Source organism: Pinus tabuliformis, chromosome 7 (assembly GCF_031772625.1).
Source record: "Pinus tabuliformis cultivar Carrire ecotype Pingquan chromosome 7, CPIR1, whole genome shotgun sequence".
Classification (NCBI taxonomy): Eukaryota; Viridiplantae; Streptophyta; class Pinopsida; order Pinales; family Pinaceae; genus Pinus; species Pinus tabuliformis.
This window is the reverse complement of record NC_142293.1, coordinates 247,608,496-247,630,623: the sequence shown is the minus strand read 5'-3', so window position 1 is coordinate 247,630,623 and position 22,128 is coordinate 247,608,496. Positions and strand designations below refer to the sequence as shown.

At 43.9% G+C, this 22,128-nt stretch overlaps 1 protein-coding gene across 1 annotated transcript; it reads left to right on the top strand.

Moving 5' to 3' along the window:
* The first annotated feature begins 1,308 nt into the window (after positions 1–1,308).
* LOC149246775 (uncharacterized) lies at positions 1,309–1,863 on the top strand. The gene is made up of 2 exons (XM_089455750.1): positions 1,309–1,398; positions 1,482–1,863. The coding sequence occupies exons 1-2, from the start codon at positions 1,338–1,340 to the stop codon at positions 1,760–1,762; spliced, it is 342 nt and encodes a 113-aa protein (XP_089311876.1). The 5' UTR covers positions 1,309–1,337; the 3' UTR covers positions 1,763–1,863.
* The last annotated feature ends 20,265 nt before the right edge of the window (positions 1,864–22,128 follow it).

Here is a 22,128-nt window from a genome sequence, read left to right as displayed (position 1 = left end):
TATGGCTAAAAATGGTAAAAACCCAAAAAATATGGTAATTTAGGAGTTTTTACTATAAATAGGGGGGGGTAATAAGTCATTTTTACCATTTTACTATTTGGAGTGCGAAGAACGTGGAGAAGCCAAAAAGTTGACGGAGCGATTTCCAGCCCATCCGGAGACCATTTTCAGATCTGCTTCTTCCAGGTAGGTTCCCATTCCTTTGCCCTGCATTCTGGTTCATTTTAGGAGTTTTTTAACGGTTGAATGGGCCCAATTGGGCATTTTTTATTTGCATGGGTGCGCCCTCGGTCAGCGCGGAAATTGCCCACGGGGTCGCGCTGACCGAAAAATAGCCAATGTAACCAACTTCGGGTCAGCGCGGAAAAGGCGTGTTCTTCCGCGCTGACCTCGCATTTTTTACACAGAGCCGCCATTGTCATCGCGGCTGTCCCTAAAACAGCCGCGATGGCGCGGAAAAGTTTTGTTTTTTAATAAATGAACGTAAATTTTTCCATGAAAACAATTCTGATTGGTTTTTATTGTTCATGCAGGACATCATGGCCTTTCAATGGCAAGAGAGAGTTCACGATGTAGAGGATGTGGCTGCCTGGGGAGACGTAAATTGCTGCAACGCCATGCGGGCGTGCGGATTCATGAAATTCTTCCTTACGCCGCGTCTGAGGGCCCAACATGATCTGCTGGAGCTGCTGATCAGGGCATGGAACCCGGTGGACCAAAAATTCACCATCCGTGGTCACGACATTGAGTTTGACCACATGGATATCTTTTTCTTGACTGGGTTGTCGCGCCGAGGTGCGAGGCCCATCTTGGAGGGGCAGCGACCTAGCGGCGGTACTCTGGATGACCTGATGGCTGAGGTTTGCCCGGGGGCGGTGAAAACGCGGAGTGGGAAGTGCTCGATCCCCACAGTGAGAGACATAGTGCTGCGCACCATCCTGTTCATGGTGACCCGGGCAGCGGGCAGCATGGCGAACCACGAGGCATCCAAGACCCATCTCCTACTAGCCCTCGAGTGCCTCGAGCCTACCGTGTTTGACTGGTGCACTGCAGTGTGCAACAACATGAAGAGGCAATTGAGCAACTGCCGTCGCGGAGAGACGAAGCAGTTCGGGTATGGATCGATCCTGGTCCCGCTCATTCTGGAGCGAGTACCAGCCATGCGACTGCAGTCTATGGCTGTGGATGCCCCCAGAGATCCTCGAGAGACGAGGGCCTCACGATGGGCTCGGATTATGCCACGTGGGGGTGGCGGCCGACCACATAGCTGGGGGGTATTTTTCAGAGACTGGTTGGACCAACAGGAGATCTTCGTACAGGATTGGCCATATGCGGGGATGGATTTCCGCAATGATCCTGACTTGGTGCTGCCTCCGGGTGAACAGTGGGATGATGCAGGTATGACACTTTTTGTCTTTTGAGTTTTGTATTGTTTTTTAAATTTTTTATGTACATGTCCTAATAAATGTCTTGTCATGCAGATGTGGGGCCTACTAGACCGATTGGCCTGGCTGCCACGGCACGGAGAGAGGGCCCGGGAGCCGGAGCTTTGGCCTTAGCCCCTCCAGGGGCCAACACACCAGAGATTGTGGCTCGCAACCTTGAGGGGTTGCTGGAGGGGGTGCCGGACTTCCAGGGGGTCGAAGAGGTTCCTGTGGAGCATCAGATCCACACAGTGGGTGTGGAACCCAGAGTGCACCGCCTTCTGAGGCGGGTGGCACGAGCGGCTGTGTACTACAGAGAGCACCATCCAGCCGATTAGTCACCTAGGTTTTATTTCCACTGTTTATTTTGAGACATTATGACTCAGATGTATTGAGATTTTGGGACATGTACTTCTATTTTTGAGCGCCTCAGTGCGCCACACGATATATATATATATACATACCGATTTTTGGATGAGTCGTTGTTACATGTGATGATGTGTTATCTTGTGTTATGCGTTTGTTCAGTACAATTTGTGATCTTATGTATGAATTTGCACGACACTCGACTCATGGATTTTATATGTTTAATGCAAGCTTAAAAACACACACGTGCAAACTATGCTTGAAATGATTTATGTATGCTTATTCTTAGATGGATCTTTTACATATGATGATGTGTTTCATATGTTACGCGACTGTTCGACACACATGTTATCTGATGTATCTACTTGCATAACAAACGACCCATCGTGAAATATGCACATATTTTATTTTTATGAAAGCTTGAAAACACACATGATAATCACGTATGCAAACTATGCTTTGAACAATGGATTTTATTTTTGATGCAAGCTTAAAGGCACGTATATACATGCAAACTATGCTTGATAGGAAAGGAACGGGCATGCCCCCAGCATCGTGTCTCAATTCGAGGTACATGCCCCCCAAGCTTCAAGCCATTGAAAATGGGTTGAAGGTTGACAAAATGGTTATTGCGCTCGAATTGCACGAGCTTATGTTTCATTGTTTTAACGAGGTTGACACAGGTAAAAGAACTGTCCTCGGGCCGCCGTGTTTCATTTTTTAGCGAGCTTGACACAAGACAAGGAACTGTGCTCAGAACGCCGTGTTTCATTTTTTAGCGAGCTTGACACAAGACAAGGAACTGTGCTCAGAATGGACTTCATCATAATGAACGGGAAGTGGAGGCCCCCAAGAAAGTGGCTCCGGAGGGGAGTCCAACATCTTGGAAATCAGGACCTAATGCCCCCAGGACACTATGTACGATGGTGTCGTCACTGGGTACGGGCACGGGTTGGGTGGCCACGTAGTTGATTTGCGGTGAGGCAGATGCAACTTGTGGATGAAAACCAGGAGGGAAGGAGGAGTGCGCCGGAGGGGCTTGTGGACGAACGAACGATAATTGATCGAATGTCACGATTCTTCCATCGTGTGGAAAACAAACCACACGGAAAAGTGAAGAAACAAGGGCTCCCATGGCATACACATAATCACGACCAAGGAGAAGACTGAAGTCTAAAGAACCTTGGGTAACCGAGACGTCTATATAGACGGTCTTGCCTCCCAAAGTAATAGGAAACTTCGGGAGGATCCCTAATGGCTGACTCGTTCCTCCATCAAACGCGGTGAGATGCGGTGCGACAGGTACAAGCGATGGGGAACCCAAAGCTCGCCAAGTAGTAACGGGCATGAGACTAACCGATGCTCCTTCGTCTAACACAGTGCCGGGCAGCGCCTTATTGCAAGCATAGGCGGTGACCCAGAAAGGCACGTGGGATGGAAGGGGAGGGGTAGTCAAAATACTCCAATCAAAGGAGATGACTGAACTACTTGGTGGGGGAACCATATGGTTGCCCCCCTGCTCGGAAAGAACCGAATCTAAATTCTCCGGAGAGGTTTCAGGAGAACCTTTATCAAGCTCAGGAGAATCTGAGGAGACGAGAAGAACATGAGAATTTTGCTCTTCCGAAACAGAGTGCTTGAGAGGAGGTGAACTCGAATCAACACTCTTTCCGACCAACGGCGGGTCTGGAACAGACTGGGAACAGCCAGGTTCGGGAAGAGGGGCTTGGACAAAAGAGGAATCTGAAACAATCTCTTTGTCAACAAGGGCGCGATCTACAGTTGTAGAAAGACGTTGATAACCAGCGGGAAGTGGATTCGAAGGAGCAGCAAGACTTTCCAACACAGCAGAGGCTTTATCCATGAGTGGACAAAGGTGAAGGGGATGTTTGCCTTCACAAAGTCGACAGGGGATTCGAAACTTCCCTTTCTCCTTACCATTCCTAGCTGATGAGGTAGCATCGCCATGATCATCAGTGGACGATGGAGGGCGGGCCAAATCGTGAGACCAAACTTCTAATACCCTGGGAATGCCAGGGCAATCACGAAGGAGATGGTCCTCCTTGCATAATCGACAAGGAAACTTGACCTTCCGCGGAGGAGCAGAAGGTGACCCGACTTCAGGTATACTGGAGGGGATAGCTGGACTTGAGAGGGGGACTGTGTGCGTAAGCTCTCCCTTAGGAGACTTCTTCTTCTTGGACTTCCTCTTCTTCTTCTTAGCCACCTGGTTATGCGAATCGAGACTTTCACCAGGCGAAGTGGAAGAGGACGACGTAGAAGTAGGCGTCGAAGGGGAGAGATCCACCTTTGGATCAACATGACGTTGTTCAGGTGGAGGGACCGATGGACTAACAGCCGATACGGTAGAGACCAAAGAGGTTGAAAACAACCACACAGGCAACCCGACAGTTAACCCTGGTAGGGACAACGTCGCCATATACGGGGCACCAACATTCCCAAGAGGAGGGAATTGTCCTGGGTTCCCATCAGAGGGGGAACCTGGGTTAGTGAATCCTGGAAAAGTTGCCATAGAAAACGAAAACGAAACCTACTCAAGCTAACGCTTCGCAAGATCTAACTGGGTAATGTTATCGTGGCCAAATTAATTTTAAGATGCAAGGACCAAACTTGACCTTTTCATATTTCAGGAGTCGAGAAAAGGACAAAGATGACTCCAGTCTCCTTCGAATGTTTAATGAGCACGAAGTGACAAGACGCTCACAGGCACCTTTTCGTTTAGGGAGTCCGAAAAGGATCAAAAGCGACTGCTCTGGAACTCTAGGTAGAGGGTGTGCCAAACTCTTCGCAAAACCACAGAATACTTTTTAGGGTACGGGTGGTCAATCTTCGTGAATGCTGTGTTCACTGCATTGCGAATTGTAGGGCGGCCGACTCGGCTTCCTATGGATAAAGGATAAAAGCCTAGTGGGGTCTCCCTATATACTCGACGGTACGTGGGAGCGCAGTCCGTGTTAGACCACTATCGAGTCACAGAAGGAGGAATCACCCAACCTAATGTGAAACAACAGTGACTATGTTTAAAGACGCCGGAACACGTCTCTAACCTAGACCTCTAGATATTTGCGTTTAGTTCCAATGCGTTTTTAGATTCATTTGGTTCATTTTACAGTTGATCTTGAGATTAAGTTTCGATTTCAGGCTCTATCGTATGTTCTCTCACAATTACCTAGATGCCAACTACATGCCAAAGAATTTCATTTTGTTCGATGAATTCTAGCTATGAGAGGGTAAAGAATTTTGATCAAACAAAACAAATACAAGCAAACAAGCAACCTGATGCAGCTAAAAGCAAGGAAAGGAAACTTTTTCTTTTGAAAATGCAAATCAACGAAATGTTCTTTTCCTTTTCAATTTTCAAAGGCAAAGCTACTAGTTTGATTTTCTTTTTAGTGACATAAAACACCTAAAGGAATTTGGAGGAACCTGAACACCAAGTAAACTACTTAATGAGAGCACACAAAGTTCCCAAAAACACTCAACCGAAGTCTCGAAATCAAAAGGAAACGAGGCAATGCACGAGCTATGTGATCTAAGCTCTGCAAAACAAGCAAGGATCGCAAGCAAGGAGGAAGCGAAAAAGACCACTTGGAAGCACAATCCAATACACTCTGACAATTACTGAAAAAATGCGAAAACGAGTCTAGAACGAGCTGGTCAATCAAGCAAACAGGGATCCTCACGGGAGGCTTGACACACACACACGGCCACTAGATGTCCTAGGGTTCAGAGTGCGAAATCAATAGAGAAAAGCAAACATCCGACGGACCAGAGTCGCAACCAGTCAATTAGAGACCCAAACACAATCCAGTAATCGCAAAAGTAAGGATGAAAACACGAACCAAGCAGCTAGAAGGGAAGTTGTTTGCAAACTTAAAACCAAGCAAAACGAAACCCTATGGAGTTGAGCTCCGTAATCAAACAGTTCAAAGTTCAGAGAGTGAAAAACAAGTCATCAGACAAGCGGGGAGAAGAAGGGAAAGTCACAGCAAGAGGTTCAGGAGGTCAATTTGGACAAAAATGAGTTTTTCAGGCTCAGCGCGGGTAGCCTTCAGCAACTAGGCGCTGACAGGGGGAGGCCTTCAGCAACTTTGCGACGTCAGCGCGGAAAGTCAGGGAAAAAGCGCGCTGCCCTAGGACAAACGAGGTCAGCGCGGATATAAGGCACACAGACGCGATGACCAAAATCGCAAAGAAGAGGGGGCGCGATGTCAGCGCGGAAGAACACGAATAAAGCGCGCTGCCCTTGAAAACGAGGTCAGCGCGGCTGTTAGACGTACAGGCGCGATGAAGAGAAAACCAAAGAACAGAGTCGCGATGTCAGCGCGACTGTTCCGAAAAAAAATGCGCTGGGAGCAAAAAACAAGGAAGACCGAAATAAAACTTCCCAAACCAAAGGCAGGAGCTTTTTTAATAATAAAGACGCTTTCCAGAAACACCCAGAAAGTTCATAAGCAATAAAGACAATCCCAAAAACCCAAAAAGAGATCAATCAAAGCCAAACACAAAAGTGGACTCAAGAGACAAAAAGGCTGATCCCCAGCGGAGTCGCCAAATTGTTGGGAAGGTAAATCCCCTCTACGGATAGAGGCGATCCCTACTAGCCCAATAGGGGTCTAGCAACAATCACACAATGCTGCCACGCATGTTCCTAGTTACAATTAAACAAGAAGTAAGAGCACCTACTTGGATTCCTGCGCTGTCGTTGGACGAAGAGATGTCTCCTTCGCTCCTTCGCTTCGGCTGGTCACAGTCCTCCGCGATCCCCGCGAACGGACACCTGCACACACGAAGAGAAGGCAAACGCAAGCGTGAAATCTAGTAAAAGTAACTATATGCCAGTCAGAAAAGACATAATTCACATTTATCCATTGCATAAAAAAACGAGAATGGAACAATAATAGCAGTCATCTATTATTAATCAGAATAGAGAAGAGTACAACCAAATGTTCTGACGTCGATAAACTTCTCAGGAGGGATCAGTCAGCATGTATCTCAAGCATTCACCTTTGAGGATGGTTCTCCCAAGACAAACAACTCTCTCTCTCTCACACAAATGTCACAAACAAACTTCCCCAAGCAATCAATCACTTCCACTCCTAACACACCAAACCTATAGCAGCAATCTGAGCACTACAAGCTCTGTACAATCCAAGCTAAGTCTAGCTAGTTCCCACTAGTTTCTAACTAGCTGCTCATGGTAATGGTGGAAGTTTATATAGGAGAAGGAGTCTCCTAAAAAGGTGGAAGGATGAGCTTATCTTCAAGGGGAGTAGTTGCAAAGGGTCGAACAGACATGCCATAGAAGGGAGTCGATATTCACAAAGCTAACAACCAAGCCTGGAGAGATCTGGAAGGCTGGTTGTTTGAACAAATTCGCCCAAACTGGATCAGCGCGGATTATATAGAGACTGCCGCGCTGTCAGCACATAACAATAACTGAACAAGTCATGTCAGCGCGGAAGAACACAAGAAAGCCGCGCTGTGCGTCATCGCGGAAAAGTGATGTTCTTCCGCGATGGCAGCGCACGAAATACACTGTGAGGCGCTGGTCATCGCGGTTATTTTAGGAACAGACGCGCTGATGCACAAAACTTTGGAAAAATGGGTTTTAAGCCAGTTCAGGGATCAAACACTTAGTGATTGTGACTTCTGGACACAGCAGGGTGACTGACAGGAAGGCAGTGATAAATTACTGTGTAACAAGTGATATAGGCGAAGAACCTGAAATATCTGAACCTGTTACTCCAACTTCTAGTGTACCAGATTCACCTAGGGTAGAAAGAGTCATCACCGAAAATCTTCCTACTGGTTTGATAGCTATTGAAGAACTTGCTCCAGAGGAAGAATTAGGCGTATCTACCCTTGAAGATCAACCTACTATTGATCTAAGGGAGCGTGAATCTATCTTTTACAGTCCTCCTAGAAGTACTACTTGGTACCTTCATTAACCAATTATTTAGATAACTCAGGGGTAGGTTTTTCTCCACCTCGTACTCCTTTTCCACCTGGAGGTATTTAGACTCCGTAAATATGTCTGGTCAGTCGTCCGTGTTTACTCAATCTCCTGAATCTTTCTTACACGGCGGTCCTTCTGTTCCCACCGGGTATCAATCACTTTCTGGTACCTTTGCGGGGGCATCTCCTCAACCCATTGATCATGGGTTATTAGCTGGAAACAATGGTAACAAACCGTTGGGTGTAGGGGACATTTACATGATGTCAGGTTCAGTTCTTGTTTCTCAACCTTAACGTGGTCAATTACCGCCTGGGGGGCAGCCTCAATTAACGCCTGGGGGGCAACCTCAAGGTACACAAATTGTGTCTGGGGGGCAGCTTCAAGGTCAGTATGTACCCATGGTACAATACATGCCTCAAGGTCAACCCCAGCCTCAATATGTACCCCAGGGTCAACCTCAGTATCAATATTTACCTCAAGGGTATCAACCCCAAGGGTATCAACCTCAAGGGTATCAACCTCAAGGTCAAGGTCAACCCCAGTATCAGTATTTACCCCAAGGTTATCAATCTCAAGGTCAATACTCGAGTCAAAGTTATCAACCACCTCAAGGTCAGTCATATGTTCAAGGTATGGGAACTATGCCTTTCAGTTATCAATCCTATCCTCAATCCGGTTATGGATCTCAGTATCCTCAACCTATTACGGGTCAATACCCCGGAATGATAGTGTGGGATCCATCGCAAGGTCAACAGGTGTTGCAGCCAAGTATACAGTTGGTACCTCAAACTGGACAACCCGTAGTTTCTGGTTCACTCCAGCAACCGCAACCTGTCCAGTCAAATGTTCAAACTTCTGTAACTTCGGTAGTTACTCAGCCGCCAATTGCACCTAGTACTCCATCTCAAACGGTTGCTGCAACTACCGCAAAGTCTACCGCACTTACTTCTGGAGTATCGACAACTCCGGTTTCTACTGTCTCTGCAACCACTCCTCAGACATCTTTACCGTTGTCCAGATCTACGATTCAAACTACGGTCCAGATGCCTGTAGGGCAGCCTGGTTTAAGTACTGTTGTAACAAGTCAACCTCAATTTACCCACCAACAGTACCAGGGACAGTACCAATTCGGTCCTGCTGTCCAACAACCGGTTTACCAGTATCAACCGTATCCTGGGTACACTTATCAACAACCTCAACAACCCCAGTACGGTCCGGTTAATCCTGGTTTTCCAGGAGGATATAATATCCCTAATGCGATTCCTGTTCCTAGTTATCCTGGATATCCTCCTCCTGGGACTGGTCTTGTGGCCCAGAGTTTTAGAGATCCTAACCGGCAGTTACCGTTTATCGCAACTTTGGATTTACCAGACTTGACGCGCCTAACGAACGATCCAATTCAATATCTTCCGTTCTGGCCGCCAATGCCAAATAAGTTGCCCAGTGATATACCCAAGTTCGAAGGTAAGTCTGGAGAGGATCCGTCTAATCACGTGATGACTTACCACCTCTGGTGTGCTTCCAATTCTATCTCGGATGATTCGATTCGCTTACGTCTTTTCCAGCGTACGCTCATTGGTCTCGCGGCCAAGTGGTACATTGAGTTACCACGGACCTCTTTTTACAATTTTAGCCAGTTGGCTACCTCGTTCCTAACTCATTTTCAGTTGCCGGTCAGATACGATAACGGCACGAAGCTATTAACTTCATTAAAACAGTCGACCTCCACTTACATTTCTGATCATATCCATGAATGGAGACGTCGAAGACGTTTAGTGAAAGTTTTTATCCCGGACCAAATCTTAGCTGAATGGTTTGTAAAACCATTATTACCGAATATTACTGAAGATGTAGCTAAGGCCGGAGTAGTTACTAAGGAGCAAGTCATTGCTCAAGCCCAGTACCTTGACTTAGTTTACACTCAGTCGGGTACGTTGCACGAGAAGATCCCAGATCTTCCTAAGTCGAATCAAATTGTTGTTGCTCCTTCGGGGTCTCATATTCTGCTGATGGCATGATTTGTACGATGAATACTAAAAGTAAGAAGAAATCCTCAAAGAATTCTTCTCTAATAATAACCTTACCGGACTCCCCGACAGGAGAATCTTCTCCTGAAATTACTGCCGATATTCATGCTGTGGAGTCATCTACGGCTAAATCAAAAAACGGTGGTAAGAAGAAAGGTAAGAAGAAGGATAAAGCAGACAAGGCTCCAAAGGAGAAAAAAGAGAAGTCGGAATCTAACGACGAAAAGCGCAAACCTCGCTATCCTTGTTTAATTTGTGAAGAAGATCATTTCACAAGAGATTGCCCTCATCGGGCAGAGGTTGTGAAAATCGTTAAGGGTTCCCCGACTCCTGCTGTTTTGAAAGATCCATTTCCAAAGCAGGAGAGTAAAATGATAGGTTCTTCCTCGAGTGCCAGTGAAGAACCCATATTGATGATGTCTCATGTACGGATTGCGACTCGATCGCAAGATTATGGTAGTAAGAATCCTGTTGATGGTAAAGAAGCAGAATCTTCTCATTCTAATCCATCAACCTCAGCTCCCGGTTCCGATCCACTACAGATCGAGAAACCTAACCCGGACTTGATAATTAAACCACCCGCCAAGGGTATACTTCGAAAGTCTGCTTTCAATCCACGTGCGAGAGCAGCTCAGAATTATAACATTGTTGAGGATTTAGCTGTTTCACCCTCAGCAATGTCGGCTTTGGAAGTGCTGCAATCATGCCCAGCACAACGAAAATTACTCTTGTCGACTATAGGAACTGTTGATATTCAGTACCCGAACCTGATAATCTTTGATCTAGAAAATAGTACACCGCATCTCCCTCATCAAATGGCTTTCCAGATTCCAGTGATAGTCAAAAACAAGCCTATTCATCGGACTGTAATTGATGAAGGAGCTTCTACGTGTATTATGTCGATTCAGTGTTGGAGATCGCTTGGTTCCCCTTCACTGAACCAATCCCCGACGATTCTTAAGGCCTTTGATGGCCGTGGGTTCCATCCGTTTGGCATTCTACAGGATTTGCCTATAGGGGTTGAAGGAAAAACCATTAGTCTGGATGTGGAGGTGGTTGATGCCCCTCTAAACTACAACCTTCTTTTGGGTCGCAGTTGGTCTTACGCTATGACAGCGGTTGTGTCATCGGTCTTCAGAGTTATAAAATTTCCATATAATGGTAAGATCATGACGATAGACCAGCTGGCTTACTTTTCATCCGACCCAGCCTCTTCAGAGAGTATCCAGCATGCCGGTAAAATGACTATGCCTTACAGGGATGTTGGTGTAGGATTGGTTAAAGATTCCGGTTTACTGGGAACTTTTCCCTTTCCTTCGATCAATGCAGACCCTTCATTCGCATCCATTCATATGATTACTTCAGACACTATTATTTACGATGATCCTTGGATTGTCCCATCTGAATCTGAAATAGACTCCTTTGGTAATGCAATGCCTTTGAGTCCATATGAAATTGCTTATGAGGCCGTGCAGTCTTTTTCCGACTCCAGTTCAACCCAATTTGACCAAATGAATGTGGTCCGTGAAGAATCACTTTTCACATCAACCTCAGAACGGATAACGTTTCCCGAAGTTGTGTCATCAGACGAACAACTTCGCGAAATCCTAAGTGTAGACGATCTACCATGGGAAGATCTTCATCATCGATCTTCGTTTTTACCTGAGGGTGATGACTTTGAAAATGATTTTTCATCAATTTTCACAGCTGAATACGTCAAGGACGCTCAGAATCCCATGAAACATCCTGATTCAGAGTTGAATTTGGGAAACATTTCCCAAACTATTGCCATCGACATTTCAGTCAAAACCGGAGTTATTGAAAACATTCATATAGGTGCCTCGTGTACAGATAACGAAATTCAAACATACAAGGTCCTATTTCAAGAATTCCGTGACGTGTTTGCCTGGTCCTATGAGGAAATGCCAGGAATTGATCCCTCCATTGTTGTTCATGAAATCAAGACCTACCCGGACGCTAAACTCGTTCGGCAACGTCTGCGTCAGATACACCCTAGGAAAGCAGCTGCGATTAAAGCAGAAGTCGAGAAACTGTTGAAAGCAGGTTTCATTTATCCGATCCCATTAACGGATTGGGTATCGAATATTGTTCCGGTTAACAAGAAACAAGGAACAATAAGAATATGTATCGACTATAGGGATATAAATCGTGCTTGTCCAAAAGACAACTATCCTACACCCTATATCGATCAAATAATTGATGATTGTGCCGGTAGTGAAATATTTTCCTTTATGGACGGTTTTTCCGGTTACAACCAAATCAATATTCTACCTGCCAATCAACCAAAAACGGCTTTCATTTGTCCTTGGGGTACATTTGCTTATTGAAAATTACCTTTCGGACTTAAGAATGCCGGAGCCACTTTCCAACGGGCAATGTCTTACGCGTTTCACGACATCAAGCACATTGTGCAACCGTATCTCGACGATTTGCCTGCTCATTCTTTACATCGAGCTGATCACCTTGTCCATTTACGCGCTATTTTTATGAGGTGTCGGCATTATCGAATTCGGTTGAATTACAAACGTGTCTTCTGCATAGAAGTGGGACGATTGCTAGGATTTGTCGTTTCAAAAGCCGGTATCCGCGTCGATCCCTCGAAGGTCGAAGCCATCATCAAATTGCCTCCTCCTTCGAGTTTGCGCCAACTCCAAAGTTTGCAGGGGAAAGCAAACTTTTTACGTCGATTCATTCCTAACTACGCTGAGGTTACAAAGGGTTTCACCCGGTTGTTGAAACAAAACGCTCAATTTTCTTGGGATGAGATAGCTCAGAAATCTTTTGATGCACTTAAGCACGCGTTGACCCATGCACCGTTGCTGCATCCTCCCAACTACAACCAGGACTACTTTTTGTATCTCGCCGCCTCCCACTCCACCATTGGAATGGTCTTAGTTCAGGAAGATGAATTCGGAACGGAACATGTGATATATTATCTTAGTAGGACGTTAAATCCCACTGAGCTAAAATATTCGCATGTGGAAAAATTGGCCCTGGCAGCTATTCAGGCTATCCAGCGTTTTCGTCATTACATTCTCCTCCGTAAAACTACAGTGATTTCGGATTGCAACCCTATGATCTACATTTTAACAAAACAATTGCTAGGGGGCAAGTACTCCAAATGGATTGTTATCCTGCAGGAGTTTGATTTGGAGTTTGAGAAGTCCAAGTCTAAGAAATCCTTAGTTTTTGCGGAATTGATGTGTGACTTCCCGCGTGCTGACACGGAGACTGTGGCAGAGGAACCCATTGCGGACGAATCTCTGTTTCTTATCAGCACTTTAGATCCGTGGTATGGGGATATAATCGTCTATCTCCAAACCCAATCCTTTCGGCCCGAAGCTTCAAAGTCGGAACGCCGGAAAATTCGATTCCAGTCCCAACAGTACAGAATTATCGGAGATACTCTTTATCGTCGTGGGGCGGACTTGGTTTTTCGTCGTTGCTTAACTCATGAAGAGGCAGCAAGGGTTTTGAACGACTGTCATTCTGGAGCATGTGGCGGTCATATGTCTGGGTATGCCACAACTCAGAAGGTGTTGCGTGCTGGCTATTTCTGGCCGTCCATGTTTAAAGATTGTATCACTGCGGTCCGAAAATGCCACAACTGTCAAGTGTTTGATCGCAAGATGCGCGCACCACCTGCTCCTCTCCACCCTATAATTGTCGTTGGTCCTTTTGCTAAATGGGGTATCGATTTTATTACTTGTAACCCTCACTCGGCCAGGGGGCATGCGTATATCATCCTTGCGGTTGATTATTTTACTAAATGGGCCGAGGCGATGCCTACATTCGAGGCAAGCGGCAAAACAGCAGCGATTTTCATATTCAATCATATTATTGCTAGGTTTGGTGTCCCACAAGCAATCATCACTGACCATGGGCGCCATTTTCGAAACATTATGATGACAGAACTTACAAGCCAGCTTGGTGTACGCCATGATAGTTCTACTCCTTATTATCCTCAAGCAAACGGTTTGGTTGAATCTATCAACAAAGTTCTAGTTATCATGATCCGACGAATCATTGGTATTCATCGGTCGAATTGGCACAACATGTTATTCTCAGCGCTTTGGGCATATCGAACCTCAGTAAAAACATCAACAGGGTTCACTCCTTTCCAGCTAGTTTATGGTTTGGAAGCAGTGCTGCCCATTGAATGCGAAATCCCATCACTTCAAATGGCTATCGAATTACTCCCAGCTACTTCTGAAGAGGAGAAGCGTCTGTTATGCTTAGCTAAATTAGATGAGACTCGACGTGATGCTGCTTTGGCAATCGAGACTCATGCAAAAAGGATGAAAGCTCAGTATGACCGTAACGTGACCCCTCGTAATTTTTCGGAAGGAGACCTAGTGCTATTATATGATCAAGCTAACGATAAATTAGGTGCTGGAAAATTCGTTCCCATGTGGCATGGGCCCTACATTGTCAAGTGAAAGATGGCAAAAGGGGCCTATGAGCTGGTAGATTTTGATGGGGACTCTTTAGGTAAGCCCAGAAATGGACTTTACCTAAAGAGGTATTATGCTTAAATGGTGGGTATGGAGATTTAGTTAGTTCTAGTTAGGTTAGTTTTCTTTCTAGCTGGTGTGTTTGCTTAGTTTAGGCTGTGTGCTTAGTTTAAAGAGTGTGTTTTTGTCGTTATTCTGGCTTATCTTGGTTTTACTCTTGATATTGCAGATGTCGACGCCTCTCCAAACGTACATTGGATTTGTTGATGGTGCTTGTTGTAGTACACGGAATGTCTCTTCCGCAGCTTGGGTTATCTATTCGCCCTCTGACGAGTTAGTTTCTATGCATGGGGTGAGCCTCGGTCAAACAACAAACAACATTGCAGAATACAGTGCAGTGATTGAATTATTATCTGAATCTATTTCATTTGGGATTCGGAGTTTGATAGTGAGGTTAGATTCTGAACTCGTTGTATTACAGCTTAATAGAGTCTATGCCATTAGAAATCCAGTGTTATTAAGATTGTTTTTGAGGGTGCGTCTCTTGGAACGTGAATTTGATTACATTGAATATCAGCATATTCCAAGGTCTTTAAATACATTAGCAGATGCAATGGCGTCTCAAATGTTAAATAGACATTTGTAACAATCATAAATGTAAATTTATAAACATTTCATCACACATGTTTAACAAAATAAGCCGGTAATAATGATATATATAGATAGGAGTGTGTCAAAAATATACATCGTCTTCGATCATAGGTTGAAAAACACCTTATGATCGACAAAAATGATAAGTACAAAAAACCAAAAATGTCATATGTGTCTACAAAAGTGACTAGCCAATCACTGGTGGTGCTCTCTATACAAGACCACTGCCCGCGCTACCCTACAAAGGAACCTCCTGAAAGGTCCTGGGACTGCGACCACGTAACGCTGAAGTCGGATAGGATTGTCATCTATAGTGGTCTCTGGTATATCTGCCGTTAGACGCTCTAGATCCTGTTCCAACTCGGCTAAGGTCTCTGCGGCCGCATCCTGTGGGGCCGGCGCTGGTACAGCTGGTACTCTCCTCTCAAAAGCCCGGAGGTTGGCCGGACGCTGTGGACCTACATCTGCATTTTGAAAATTTGTGCTGTCAGTTTTGAGGCGATATATAAAAAAAAAATACATAATTTAAAAACTTGTGAAAAATGAAATACCTCTGTCGTCCCATTGTTCTCCCTGTGGAAGAACCATGTCCAGATCATTGTGAAAATCCATTCCGGCGTACAGAAAGTCCTGAATCGCAAATACCTGGCCCTCCAGCCAGTGAAAGTAACCATCAGGAAATCGAACAACTGCTGCTCCCTCGTCAGGATGTCGGGCCATTACTGCGACCCATCTCGTCAACTTAGGCTCCCGAGGAGCCCCAACTGGAACTATAAGATGCTGGGGGATCAGCACTGGAACTCTCTCTAGGGAAAAGCTCACAACTAAAGGCCCATATCCAAAGGTCTTCAGTTGTCCTCTCTTTGCCCTGGTTAGTTGGCCCTTCATATTGGCCAACACAGCATCGCACCAGTTGAAAATGGTGCCTTGGAAGCAATCTACAGCCATCCGCATTTGGGATCCAGTGGCTATGTGCAAAGCGGCAGCGCCGCAAAGTCTGGTAACTGTAAAGGCAATTACCATGAGTTCAGGTCGGGATATATATTTGATTTCTATCCCCTTCTCCTGGTTTTGATTGTTGCACCACTCTAGCCGGAGACTAGCAAGGGATTGGCCACCCGGCCTAGTCCCGAATAGAGAGAGTTGCTCGCCCCTGTTAGGCAAGCCAGTGAGAAAATATATGTCGGAGGACTCTATCTCGAGCTGGTTTTCTCCAATATAAAAACATTGATCCTGAATATTCCACCTTTCAACCAGCCACTCTAAGAATGGCACCTGGGCCCTCATGCCAGGTATGGCCCAGTACTTGTACAGACCGCATGCCTTTAACGCATCAATAGAAGGTTGATGACCTATTGCGGCCAAATCAACGTCTTCGTGCTCTCTTTCACGCCAATCCAGCATGGTGAGTGACCTACACACCAAAAAACAATAGTTAGAATTCATTAAACAATTTTTGATTGGTTAAAATTGGAGTTTGGGGTTTAAAAAACCGCGTTTCACGGGGTACGCACCCCGCGTTCAGAACACAGAGCGGCGGTACGCAGCTGGTCTGAAGGCGGGCTGCGTACCCCGACCTTTTTTCCATATACAAAAAAGTCGGGGTACGCAGGTCGCCCATGGGGCACCTGCGTCCCCCGAGAAGCGCATTTTAAAACCCTAAACCCTCCAAAAAATCAAACTAAAACTTGAAATGAAATTCTAAACGGATGAAATTGAAGAGGAGGATGTTGTGAAATACCTGAAAGAGACGGCGCTCGATTCTGACGGTCGGATTCTCCGCAAAGTCCACGGGAAGTTTTCTTGTCAAAAGCCCTTTTCTCAACCTCAACAGTAAAATGGTAAAAATGACATGGTAAAAAGTCTTTTTATAGGTTTTTTGGATGAATGAATGCTAAGTTTGTTTATTTTTCACCATGAAGGGACATTTTTCAATGTATTTTTACCCATCTTAAACAGGTATGAGTAATGTGTCGTTTTTGTGCAGGACAAAAGGACTTTAGAGTAAAATCATCATTTTTCACGAACCAAAACATCAGAGTCATCTTTTAAGCTCTTTTCTGACTCCTAAAACATGAAAAGATTGCCGAGCGTTTCTTTTACACTCGTTAAAATGGAATTAAAATACGGTCCCCTTATAGCTCTTTTCTGACCGTAAAAACAGGAAAAGATTGCCGGGTTTTTGTCGTTTCAAACTCGATACGGAAATAAAACGACGTGTCCTTGATCGCTTTTTACTTTTCAGGTCAGAGACACTAATCATGAAAGTACTCCTTGGTCGCGAGATCAAGCGGTTCTCTCAGGTATTATTTTATACTTTTTCGGGCTTGGGAGACACAAATTTACGAAAAAGTTCACCGTGGAGTCTTCTTTAGTTTTTTCAGACTCTCTAAAAATGAAAAACGCCGAGTTTCTCCTATACTGGACTCGTTAAAATTTCACAGTAAAGGACCTGTTCGATTACAAACAGGAACGGACCACTCCTTCTTAGGGTCCGAATCTAAACTAAGTTGGACTCATCCGAAGGATGAGCTTATAATCAAGCATATGTTATCCTCCTCAAGCTTGTAAAAAATAAAGAGGTACTTGCCAGAAATGGTGGGGGAAAAGAGAGAAGAATGAACCGATTTGTCATCCTTTGTTACAGAAGAACCTTATCACCGCTCTTGAACACGACACTTTTCATTCACCTGGGTTGGGAAATCCTTTGCCTTAAAAGTTGATCAAACCACTTTGAAAGTCTTCAACTGTTTCCGGGTATTAACTTTGGGTCAATCGTCACCAAACCATCTGTCGTGTCGTTATGTGTTCAAGAGGTCTCTGCAAATAAACCATTCATATGCAAAATACTTGTCATCCATTTGACCATCCCTGAGTCAGTCCTTACAGCAACATTTCTTCAACTTGAACAATGATTTCGTGTTGTGGGCTTGCCTGCAACGGGTCGCTTTCTATCGACATCAGCACATTATCTAGAAAGATGACTTAGAAATCGACAGTACCTTGAAGTCTGCATGCATCAATGGCAGGTTTCTCGCCTTTGACGACAGTTTACATCATTGACTTTCGATCAAAGGATTCCGTGATGTGTTCGACATCAACTCATTCATTCACATTTCATGGATTGTACTGGGTACTTTGAGAACCATTGACATCACTGGTGGTCTCTCTCACACTTGTTAACAGTTTACATCATTGACTGGTAATCAAGTGGTTTCTACCATGCTCGACATCAACTCATTTATTCGCATGGATAGAATCGTACCAATTCGGGAAGTAGAAATGAAGACCCTGGATCTAGTTTCCACCATCCAGGCTGCGAGGAGTTTTGTATTCATTATACAGTAGACTAATCATAAACAGATGACTGCGTCCATACTGTGTCTACAAAAGTCTATGATTGTGATGTACTGCAAAATCATTCTTGTATCAGAGCAGTAGTTAGATTGTTAGTTAAAGTTTTCAATCTGAGTATGGGAATGCCTACCTCAGCGATGATATCATCTTATATATGTATTTTGTGTTGAATATTTGCAGGTTCTGACCGGGTCCTCCGCAAGATACTCCTTGAAATGATAAAGTACTTCACCCTTCCTAGATCATAAAAACCCTAATCTACTACAGGCTTCGCACTTTAGGGGGCAATCTGTTACACTAAAAAATGTCACCATGGCTATTTGCAGTTAGTATGGCTCCATCCACTGTCATACTATCCTCCTTGGCAAGTCTCATGCCTCTGCTCTCCATGTCAAACTTCAAGAAAGAGAGAAAAGTCATTTAAAGTCAATTATCTCTGGTACGCAGTTTCTCTTAGCCTTACCTGCGGGTACGCAACCCAAGTTCACAATACCTGCGTACTTGTACGCTCTGTATGTGAAGGGATGGGTGCGTACTCCTGTAAAGGTCAAAAGGCGCAAGTTTCACTCCAAAAAAGTTACTTGTGGTCATTTCTAGAGTCTTCTAGAAGCATGTTTGACGTGTATGAAGCGCCTCCAGATGGTTCATGTATCCCTACCAAAGAGGAACTTATCCCATCAATAGGGGAGCTATCCCATCCAAAGAGGGGCTTATCCCATTGATGGTGGACCTGAATAACTTCCTCTAGAGCACTATAAATACAGGCATTGGGCCAAAGGGAGGGGAGGTTGAAAGCTGAACATTCCTAAGGGTAGATGCTGCTGGAATTAGGACTTCCTTGTAGAAGCTTGTGAGGAGAGATTACCATCTTTACTTGTTTCCATTGGGAGGTGGGTGAGCTGATCAGAGTAAGGGAGAACTCTTGTGGACCCTGGGAGGAGCTTGCACAACACCAAGGCTCAGGTTGTAATGGTTCCTTTTGTTACCTTTTAATACAAATTAGTCCATTCTTCTCAACAATTTGTTATTAATGAGTTGTTTCATGTACTCCTTGGTCTATATGTTAAATATGTTTTATTTTATGTGATATTCAGGTGCTATTTAATCGTTTGATTGTTGGTGAATGCAGGTTTCGAAGTGAAGGAGGAGCTCATCCGGATCAACGGAGCTGGACTACTACAACAGCGTTGGATTACAGGTAGGATCTAAACACTTGATTTCTCATATTGTAAAAGCATATTTAGAGAAGGATTGCTCTTATTTGTCTTGTTTGTCATTAGAGAGTCTTAGGCTTTCTAGGAAGGTCGGTTGTGTCCGCACTAACGACTCTTTCCGCGTGACATTACCCCAAAGTGACCTGATATCAGAGAAGTGTGTGCTTCTCTAATTATCTTTACTCTCTCAGTTTGTGGAATGCAGATTTTCCGACAATCGTATAAGAGTCGGTCCTTTACATGATAATCCAATTCTTCTACTTGATTGCCTTAACTCAAAGTTGCATATACATTTTTAAAGTCTATATCTTGAGCATATTGTTCAATGTAGCTTTCATGTAGCACAGAATTATGCTTAAGTATAGTAGATGCATTTATAATGGGTCTAGATAACATGTCTGCAACTTTATTATGTATGCCCTTTTTATATCTGATGACTAAATGAAACTGTTGTAGAAAACCCATCCATCTGTAGTGTCTTGATTGCTGCAACTTAGTTTGGGAGTGTAGATATTGAAGTGGTTGATGATCAGTATGTATTACTACCTCTTTGCCCATTAAGTAATGTTTCCACTTTTTCACATTCTAAACTAATGCATACAATTCTTTATCATATGTAGGATAGTTAACTACTACAGGATTAAAAGTCTCAGAATGATAACATATGGGTTTATCGTGCTATGTCAACACTGCTCCCATGGCATAGTCACTGGCATCCGTTTGGATCTCAAATGATCTTTGCAGATCAGGCAATGCTAGTACAGGTGCTATACTAATCTTTTATTTCAAGGTGTCGAAGGCTTTCTGATGTTTGCCTCCCCATTGAAACACCTTGTTCAATCCTGTTAAAGCATGTGAGGGAGCTGCAATTGAGGAAAAGTTAGAAATGAACTTCCTCCAATATTGTGCTGCCCCTAAGAAGCTTCTCACTTCTGTAGTAGACTTTGGTTTAGGCCAGTTTACAATGACTGCCACTTTAGAGGGATCTATTTTCAATTCACCACCCCCTACTATATGACCCAAGTAATTTAGAGATGTTTTGCCAAATTCACATTTTGAGAGTTTAACATGAATTTTTTCTCTTTTCAAAACATCTAATGTCTGCTTAACATGCTTTAAGTGTTCTTCCCACGTTTTACTAAAAATCAAAATGTCATCCAGATACACAATAACAAAATCATCAAGAAAAGGTATGAGTACATCATTCATTAATCTCATGAAAGTAGCAGGAGCATTAGTTAAGCCAAAAGGCATAACGAGCCACTCATATAATCCCTGCCTTGTCTTGAAAGCAGTCTTCCATGCATCTTGTTTTGCAACCCTGACCTGATGGTATCCACTATGCAAGTCCAGCTTGGTTAAATAAACAGCTTCTTTCAATTGATCTAAAAGATCATCTATGTGAGGAAGGGGATAACGATTTTTTATTGTTATCTTATTCAGTGCTCGGTATTCAATGCACATTCTCCACGATCCATCTTTCTTTCTCACCAAAACGATTGGTGACCCACATGGTGATGTGCTAGGCCTGATGAACCCTTTCTCGAGCAACTCCTGCACCGTCTTCTTGATTTTATCATTCTCTAAAGCAGATAACCTGTACATTCCAATGTTAGGTAATGGTGCATCTTGCTGCAAAATAATATCATGTACTATTTCCTTTTTGGGTGGTAGACCTTTAGGTTCTTGAAACAAGATATCATACCCTGAAACATCTTTTTCTAAATCAGCTTGCTGTTTAGCATTATAGCCCTCAAATACATTGGTTTTAACGGGTTTTTTTTTCCTTTACAACCATCAGTAAGAATTGTTTGCATGAATTTATCATTCTTTTCATCTGCCCTAAGTTTATGAGAGTATAATTATTCTTGAGCTTATGAGCTCTTACAAAGTATTCGATTCCATCTTTGACAAGTAGATACTTGTTCTCAGCTCTATAGAAAATAGCTTTTCTATCATACAAGTAAGGACTTCCTAAAATAATTCCACATATATCCAAAGGAATTATTTCTAACTCAACCTCATCTACAAATGTTGACCCAAAAGAAAACTTGAGTTTGCACTGTCTAGTCACTTGTAGTTGTGCTTTATCATTCAACCATCCTAATGGTTATGGTTTCTTGTGAGATGTAGTTGCTAATCCCAATTTCTTTACAATTGCTTCAGAAATTAGATTTACTTGTGAGCCACTATCAAACAAAGTATCAATCTTTTGATATTTGGAAATAACTCAAATATGGAAAAGCTCATGTCTTTTTCTCTCATTTTCTTCATCAATAATAGATTGTGCAGAATTACTAGTAGATTCTTCAGAATTATTACCTTTTATACCTGTGGTTGTAATAGTTGTTTCATCTCCTGAGTCTGACCACAAATCTTTCTGCATAGCTGCAGCAGCCTTCTTCTTCTTGCCCTCGGACTTCTTAGGTCTCAGCTCTGGATGCAGGATCCAACAATGCTCATCACCTTTTTACAGTGAGTGCATGAAGCTTTGCTTTTCTGTGCAGTGTTTGCCTTCCTTGCTTTCCACTTCTGCTTTCTTTTCTCCTTGCTCTTGCTTGTAGTGGGTTGGTATGGTCCCCCAACTATTGGATTTCCATTCTTTCCTCTAGCTTCTAGATGAGTAGCTTGTAC